At 46.7% G+C, this 8,549-nt stretch overlaps 1 protein-coding gene across 3 annotated transcripts; it reads left to right on the top strand.

Annotated features, from left to right (window-relative positions):
- The first annotated feature begins 2,633 nt into the window (after window positions 1-2,633).
- fam76b (family with sequence similarity 76 member B) lies at window positions 2,634-8,063 on the top strand. 3 transcript variants are annotated; one of them, XM_086142509.1, is made up of 10 exons: window positions 2,634-3,236; window positions 4,062-4,126; window positions 4,210-4,264; window positions 5,233-5,388; window positions 5,459-5,643; window positions 5,729-5,779; window positions 5,872-5,949; window positions 6,022-6,154; window positions 6,236-6,337; window positions 6,667-8,063. In XM_086142509.1, exons 1-10 carry the CDS (start codon window positions 3,150-3,152, stop codon window positions 6,754-6,756), a joined length of 1,002 nt encoding a protein of 333 aa, XP_085998635.1. In that variant the 5' UTR covers window positions 2,634-3,149; the 3' UTR covers window positions 6,757-8,063. The 3 variants fall into 3 exon arrangements, with proteins under 3 accessions (XP_085998635.1, XP_085998634.1, XP_085998632.1); XM_086142508.1 differs by having other exon boundaries at window positions 2,635-3,236; window positions 6,019-6,154; XM_086142506.1 differs by having other exon boundaries at window positions 2,635-3,236; window positions 5,872-6,154; window positions 6,667-7,303.
- The last annotated feature ends 486 nt before the right edge of the window (window positions 8,064-8,549 follow it).

Raw genomic sequence — 8,549 nt, 5'->3', positions numbered from 1 at the left:
CATCCACGTCAATGTTTTAAATGCAGTAAAATCACTCACACGTACTTTCACAGCGTCCTCCTTGTTTGTCTGGTCCAATTTCAGCGTGACATTGTGAAGCTTTTGAGCCGGAGTCGGCGTGACATCACAGTTTCCGCCACTCCATGCGGCTTCCCCCTTTCACAGCGCTCCCGCCGCCGCGCCCCGCCCTCCACGCTGCGACGTCACAAAGGAGGAAGGGGGACGCTGTGATCCGACTTGCGATGAGTTGCCGAAGCCCAACCGGGTCCCGCTGGACGACAGGGGACGGCCGTGACCTCACAGGTCGACCGAATCGCTGTGAATATCAATAGAATCGACACGCAGGTCGTCCGGGGGGGGGGGGGGGGGGGGGGGGGAGGGAAGCTGTGACGGACCCGTGTCGAAATTTTTAAAGGCCTATTTTCTAACCGCGCCGAGGAGGGGAAAGCGGTCGGGGGGAGCGTAGCTTACGTGTCCTGAGAGAAATAAGCAACTGGATGGGGGATGACCCGAAAGCAATGACGCGGTGGCGGTTCTTCAGAATGGGGAGAGCAAACCGACGAAATGACCGCAAGAGCAAATCTCAAGAAGGTAAGTCATTATAAGACACATGAATAAAAATATTTTCTCCATTAAGGTCGTGCAAATTTCATGCGAATAACCTCAACGCTGTGCCCTTTGACCTCTGTAGCAAGAAGCCTCTATCAGTGATAGTTCTTGAAGATCCAGTGGTGAAACATTTCTTGCAAACTCACACCTTCTGAAGACAGAACAGAAAAAAATGGTTAATTACTTTATTAATGCCTTTGCGGGGAATCGTTCTTGCCATTTAATCCATCATGGATGTGATGGGGGAAAAAAAAAAAGCTTATTGCACGTGGCATCCCATCCATTCATTAACCAGGCTGTGCTGCAGACTCTAAATGATGACTTCATACTATAATATTGCCTTGCTAGCTTTAAGAAAGACTCATTCATGAGCTTCACGACTCATAAATGAGTTGAAACTGAAATATTTCTTAAAGCTCTGGAGTGTGTTTTATACTCACCATGACAAAAATGCTCAGCTCAATATTCATTGTGTGTATCGAACTTACTTTAAAAAATGGGTATTCTTCTAATTTATTTTCAGTAAAGCGGTTTCCCTTTTATAATTTACATATATAAATCACCTCGAATTGCTGTTGTGTAAGTGATCTTGCACGGCTGCTCATGAGTCAGTCAGCTATACATTTTTATATGGTGCACCTCATGGACCAATACTGGGACCCTTAGTGTTTTTATTTATATTTGCAAACTATAACATATGGATGCACATACCTTGGACTGCTAAGATATCACCTCATCCTGCATGACAGCAAACCGAGATTGTTGTTACTTCATTTCATTACTTTCATATCATTTAAAGCTGTTTTAATATAAGTAGCCCAATGGTGTCCGCTACTACCACGACCCATAACAACAATGACATTTTATTCACTGAAAAAAAAGCTCAGGTGATATCAGTGCAACCATTAAAACACACATAATGAAGAATAAAAGTGTTATTGGCTAGTTTTTGGGTATTTTTGATCAACTCCTCAAAGAAGCAGGTTAACTTGTTCGGTTACTGGATATAACAGAATATTCATTCATTTGTTCTCTATACTGCTTATCGTGCACGTGATGCATACAACCATTCACACTCACACACCTGGAAAATTTCGGATCTTCACATCTAAACCCGCAAGGGGAAAGAGGAGAAGCACTTAATGAATCCTATTTAACATACTAAATTATTGGACAGGCAAGTAATTTTCTACCTTATCTAGAAAATATTACTGCAAAAAAAAGTAAACTTTATTGATCCCCATAGGGGAAATTCCTTTGTCACAGCAGCGTAACGGTTATAATATTAAAATATATAAATATGAATCAGAAGGCAGGAGACGGGACATAGCAAGATAAAAAGAAAAGAAAAAAATCCATGAATAAAGAGACGGCAGATAAGTAGACGACACCAAAATCAGGGATGACAATGGGCAACATCAAGGAATAGCGAGGATGAAAAAACCCACTAGAACAAAAAACAATATAAATAGCTAAAAGATGAAAATTAAATTAAAAGTTAGCAAAAAAAATCAATAATAGACAGTAGAGTGATCAACAACAAAGAGAAGAACAGAAATAGTGACAATAACAATGAAAAAAATAAACATGACACAAATAGAGTGACACCAACAAGGATAAATATATATATATTCAGCGTGAATAACTATTATTGTGGACAATTTCCTTTTACAATTTTTTTAAAATGTTTACATATATTTCAGTAATTTCCTCTGCTTTTCATCTTTCGGGTGTGGTTGTCTCACATCCTGCCTGTGCTTTGAACCCTCCCCTTCTCTCCAATAGACACACTTTCAGTCATCGCATGTTTAATAGTTTATTGAAACAGTTTATTGACAAATAAACCATCGATGACTCTATCATTAAATGTCTTTTTGCGTAAAAGTATGCACAGGATATGTGTTCGACACAATTAGTAAGTTTGTAAGGGGGAGTTGAGGCGTGGCATCTGATTGGCTCCGAGCATTTCAAAACTGAAATCCCGCGGGAGGAACGACGTGTCGCGATAGGTTATCCTTTCTTCTCGGGCAGCCGCCGACCACTTCCGGTGACACAGAGACGACGACGACGGCGGCGTCGATACAAAAAAAAAAGAAAAACGAAGAGGAGGAAAACAGGAAAATACATTTCTCGGGGGCGAGAACGGCGGAAAGTCAACACGGAACGCGGGATTCTGGACGGACGGATCCCCGCCGCCGGGACCTAACCAACCGGCCGTGTGGCGAGCGAAGCGGAGGGAGATCCAAGCTAGCCGGAGTGTATTGTTCCCCGCCGAGCCGCTCCGCTCCCTCCAGCCTCCGAAGCTATCCCTGCGCCGCCTAGCCTAAGCTAGCCGGCTAGCTAGCTAGCTAGCTGGCTGGCTAGCCAGCGCTAAGCTAACAGCGGATGCCAACACATCGTGCGGGAGAGTTCGCCGTTCCCGACTAGCCTGCGCCCGGCGGTGGTGGGAGGGGAGCAGCGGGAGGAGGAGGAGGAGGAGGAAGGAGGGGAAGCGGCGCCGTTAATCCGGACTCGGTGTTCCTCCTTCTGGCGCGGCGAGAATGGCAACGTCGGCTCTGTACGCCTGTACGAAGTGCAACCAGCGGTACCCGTTCGAGGAGCTGTCGCAGGGCCAGCAGCTGTGCAAGGTGTGTGTGTGTGTTTGTGTGTGTGTGTTTGTGTGTTTGTGTGTTTGTGTGTTTGTGTGTGTGTGTGTGTGTGGACCCCCGAGTTTAAACAACTCCGGGAGGGATGTGGGTGTATTTGTTTTCGTGGCACGGCGCAGATTATATAACAGCCCGTCCGAACTGGAAACGCCGGCGGGGACGAGTGGGAGCTTTCTGGTTCCCACTCCCCCCCCACACACACACAAACACCCACGGAGCCACGCAAAGAGCGGGGACATTCCCGTAATGGACTTGGAGTCCCGTTATCACGCCTGTGTGCGGGGATCTGCTGACCACTTCACGGACAATCGGATATTCCTAAACGACCCTTTTGTTTTCTTTCTTCATTCACCCACAAGTATAAACTAGAAACCCGTCTTTATCCCACATGGCTAAAAAAAACAAACTATTCCGTCAGCGAGCAGAACCGCACATCTGTGCACCAAACTTTTTGTTTGTTTTGCTGCAAATTTATCTTTCACCTAATCAAAAACACGTAGGGTGAGGGGTGGGAGCTTTTTGTTTTTCGCTTGTTTATTTCAGTGTTTGTTTTCGTGCATGATTCAAAACAAAAATGTAAACATGTACTTACAGCAGAGCTTTTATTCTGTGTTAACACTCTTGGGCTGTATGCACAAAAATGCACTTATACAAGTCGCTTGCGTGATACGCCCTGGCTGTCAGGGGCCAAGAGTTGCAGCACAAGTTTTGTTGCGGTGTGAGACAACAAGACACTGTGTTACTGCCATGTTTTTGCTCGAAGGAACCCATAACGACATCTGATTATTTTGGTTTTGTTTTCTGCAGGAGTGTCGGATCGCGCACCCGATAGTGAAGTGCACGTACTGCCGTTCCGAGTTCCAGCAGGAAAGGTGGGTCGCATTCAGCCGAGAGACGTATATTTCCCTGAACCCCCGACGTGACCCTCCGCTTTCCTTCTCTCTCCTCCTCGCAGCAAAACCAACACCATCTGCAAGAAATGCGCCCAGAACGTCAAACAGTTTGGAACGGTGAGTCCCCGAGCCTCGCCCAGCAGCCGACGGGTTTACCCAAACCTTTTGCGCGGATAAGATAAGGCTTCGTTGAGATCCCAGCAAGGAACGGAACAGGGGGAAATCGGACAATAATACAAATAATACTTGGAAACCTTTTTTAATTTTAATCAGAATGTCCGTTTCGGTGTGGAGAATCACATCTGCGACACGCCGCTAATCCAGTGATTGGCACGTCCGGCTCACAGCAAGAATATACCGGGGTTCTGGTTCGATTCTTGGCCTCCAGGTTCTCCCCGTATCTGCGTGGGGTTCCTCCCACGGTCCAAAACTCGTCTGAACGCCGCTGGCAGAGCACCCTCCTGCTGTGATGACCTTGACATCATTCCCACTGTCCAAATTTCAAGTAGTTATAATGATGATGAATATTGGTGCGCGTCACGAATGTTGGGGTTCATGTTGATGCTTGTTTTCCGTGTGATTTTAGGGGTTGCTGGGAAGTTGTGGTTTGGGGAACAAGGAATTCTGTTTTTTTTTTTTACCTGGAATTGAGCAGGAACACTTAGTTGTATTGCAGCCTGCAGTACAGCTATTGCTTATTAAATGGACGTTTTACCGTCCACCGGGAGTTTTCCCCGACTAAAACGCTACAATATATTTATAAAGCAAAGTTGGGATATTTTTACTCATTATTTACATTCTTGGTGATTCTCTGGGGATTTTTTTTGTGAGTTTCCCGGTTGATTTTAAACCACAGCGGGCTGACAGAGTTAGCGGTAGCGTCATTAAGATTATTTACGGCGATTTTGAAATCCCAAGTTCTGCGTGTGCCAACAGTGCCGTTTGTTTGGGTCCGGGCCGCGAAAATAGAGGTTTCATTTTACACGTTCTGCACATGGTGTGTATCCAAGGGCCAAACACACATTTTGCACATTGGTTTCTGTCCTTAGCTGTGTTAACGGTGAACCATCGCTTTGTCTTCTCAGCCCAAACCCTGTCAGTACTGTAACATCATCGCCGCGTTTATCGGGACAAAGTGTCAGCGCTGCACCAACTCAGAGAAGAAGTATGGACCTCCACAGACCTGCGAGCAGTGCAAGCAGCAGTGCGCCTTCGACCGGAAGGAGGAGGGCAGGAGAAAGGTAGGACTTCTTCTCGCTCGCGGCGCGCGGGATCCGGCGCCGAGCCTCACGAGCTGCTCTCGTCCGGCAGGTGGACGGGAAGCTGCTGTGCTGGCTCTGCACGCTCTCCTACCGCCGCGTCCTGCAGAAGACCAAGGAGCAGCGCAAGGGCTTCGGCTCCTCCAACTCCTCCTCGCTGAACGAGAAAGACCACCACTCCCGGTCGCACCACCACCACCACCATCACCAGCACAGACACAGCAGCTCCCACCACAAGTACGTCCTCGGGCCGCGCCGACCCGGGAGTTGCGCTTTTTTCGTCGATTTAAATTCAAACCCCAGAAAACGGTTCTTTTGGCAGGCTGAGCGGGAGCTTGAGTCCCGAGCAGGAGCAGGGACTGTGGAAGCAGAGGTAACGGCCTCACGCCTCCGACCCAAGTCTCCGTCGCCACCTTGTCACCCTCCGTCCTTTTTTTTTTTTTTAAATCCCTTCCCCTTTTACAGCCATAAGTCATCTTCGATCCAGAAGGAGACGCCAAAGAAGAAACCAAAACTGGAGATGAAGCCATCCAACGGTGACAGGTGGGTGATCCCGGCGTACGAAAGCTTCCCGGCGGCGCCTCCGCGACTTGACGACCGCTCTCCCATCAGCAGTTCCATCACCCAGTCCATGGATTCGGGCGGCACCGACAACTTCATCCTCATCAGCCAGCTGAAGGAGGAGGTGATGTCGTTGAAGAGACTGCTGCAGCAGCGGGACCAGACCATCCTGGAGAAGGACCGCAAGGTTAGAAGGGGCGGGGCTTACAAACATAGGGAAAACGATGCCGCTTGTCCCTGACGCCCGCCGACCTCCTTGTCCGTCCAGCTCACGGAGCTGAAAGCCGACTTCCAGTACCAGGAGTCCAACATGAGAGTCAAGATGAACCAAATGGAGAAAGCGCACAAAGAGTCCATGGAACAACAGCAGGTAGAGAAGTTCACACCTCATTTGTTGGTTTTCGAGGTCGGAGAGACTTAATGTCAAGGCCGCCTCAGCGAGACCTGTGCACGATACACGTCTCGCCGTCCCGCCCTTGGAAATAAAAAGGTCAAACGCGTGCGAACTTTGCAGCTGAAAATGACCTCGATTTTATATGTCAGTTTAGGGGAGCGGTTTGTTTCCTGCGCGCCAAAAGCGACGGGCTAAGCTACGAAACGCAGGTTCCTGTTTCGGGAAAATGCGAATACAAATAAAAAAAAAAAATTAAAAAAAACACAAGAAAGCTCAATGCGTTTTCTTTTATTTGACACCCGCAGGCCAAAAACCGAGAGCTGATGAAACAAGTGGCGGCCCTCTCGAAAGGAAAGAAGTTCGACCGGACGGGGAGCTCACTGCTGCTGCCCTAGCAATTTGCCGAAACAGCGGGGTGACCACACACACACACACACACACACACACACACACACACACACACACAGAGCGGCTTCATCGTTGTAACACTGTGAAAGCTCCTCCACCCGCCCTCAAACCCCAACCTCCACCCCCACGTCTGTGCTCCCCCAGCGTCATCAGCATCAATCACTGCTTAGCCAGAGACGACGTCCTCCACGGAAATCTGTCGTCAAAACTCTCTCTCTCTTTAAAGTGTAAACATTTTAGATATTTTTTTATTTTTTTGGTGTTTTTTTTTTTTTTTTTTTTTTTCCTCCTCCCCTACTGGATACCCGAACGGTTTCGTTCGAACAGAGAGCGGAGCCCACTTTTTTTCTTTTTTTTTTTTCTTTTCTTTTTTTTTTTTTTAAACACTGCCGGGCCGAGAGAAAAGAGATAGTGTGCATATGTTGGATAGAATTCTGTCGGCTCAGTGAATCCCACCGGATTTTTATGGATGTCATGCAACTTATTTATTCAACTGTATTTCTTAGCTTTTTTTTTTTTTTTTTTTTTTAAAAGCATCATCAAAATGTACTTAGAGAATCATCCCGCATTTCAGGGGGGTGTTTTTCTTCAATAGCAATTTAGTTATATTTTTCTAAACGGACGCGATTGTGGAAAACGAGTTCTCCTGTCATGGAGAACCATCACCACCACCCTCCTTCTTCTTCTCCTTCTCCTCCCCGCCGTTCGACTTTTAAAATGTATGCAAATCATGGGAACTCTCAGAAACAATCCACACACCAACCAACCAACCAATGATTCTTTTTTTTTTTTTGTTTTGTTTTTTTAAAAGGCTGCCGAATAGAGAGAGACACCTCTCGGCCGCCGTCTTTCTCACTGTGTGACAGCTGTAGTGCTTTTGCTGTTTCTCTTTAGTGGAACGATTGTAATACTGCATGACTTTACTGCCAGATACCGGTTGGCATTGTGGTCGGACTTCTTTGACCCCACCTTCCCCGCGCCCACGCCTCCCTTCCCCCCCCCTCCTCTTTTAATTAGTTTTATAAGAGTCAACTTTAAATGTATTACCGGGGTCAGCCATTGTATTTAAACTCTTGCTTGTATCTGTTTTAGTGAGTACAGTATGTGTATGGTGAGGCCAGTTCAAGTTAACATGTCTGTAGAGGATGCTTTTTCAAGGAACCTTTCACCTGTCATTACCGGGCTGGTTTCATACGGTGGCGTCAAAAAAAAAAAAAAAAATCACTTTTTGTACTTTTTTTCCAAACCAAGGGTTTTAAAGAAAAAAAAACTTATTAAAACTGGCTTAACTGTTGTGGCTCCGTTTTTATTAACATTTTAGTTTTTTCCCCCCACTTTGGATGATTGTTGACATTCCATAGAGTGCTGCTTTTCCACCACCGGAGAATGATCGAAATGAGCTTGTCTCGTGTAGTTTTGCGCCGAAAGACGATCGGCCGCGAAGCGTCCGACATTTAATAATAAAACCGCATGAAAATGCGACGGTCTGTTCACCAGTGCTAGAAGGCGTTCACTTTCAGGGAGGTAGGAGCACGTATCTGATCTTCAGGATTTCTGCGCAGTCTACCGATGCTATGCCTTTTTTTTGAGAATCCTCAAGGATGCACACGTGGATCCTTGTCTTTTTTTTAAGAAAACAAACCACAATCCTCAGTGTTTGATAGTCGACGTTCCCTCTCTGACCTGACCTCCACGTTAACCCCCTAATTGCACTGAAAAGTAATGCCACCCATTGAGGGGTGTTACCTAGCAACACTAGGGTTACCTGAAAATGTATGTG

The sequence above is a fragment of the Fistularia commersonii genome, chromosome 35, assembly GCF_037954325.1.
Source record: "Fistularia commersonii isolate RoL2024-O1a breed Wild chromosome 35, RoL_Fcom_v1.0, whole genome shotgun sequence".
NCBI classification, from domain to species: Eukaryota; Metazoa; Chordata; class Actinopteri; order Syngnathiformes; family Fistulariidae; genus Fistularia; species Fistularia commersonii.
Note: the sequence above shows the minus strand (reverse complement) of the source record. Positions and strands in the feature narration are given on the sequence as shown.

Bases quoted from the DNA above. Each gene is read 5' to 3' on its own strand.
- fam76b (XM_086142506.1), top strand. From the start codon at position 3,150: ATGGCAACGTCGGCTCTGTACGCCTGTACGAAGTGCAACCAGCGGTAC. The intron at 5,389-5,458 runs GTAGGACTTCTT...CTCGTCCGGCAG, and splicing joins AGGAGGAGGGCAGGAGAAAG to GTGGACGGGAAGCTGCTGTG. The intron at 6,338-6,666 runs GTAGAGAAGTTC...TGACACCCGCAG, and splicing joins AGTCCATGGAACAACAGCAG to GCCAAAAACCGAGAGCTGAT.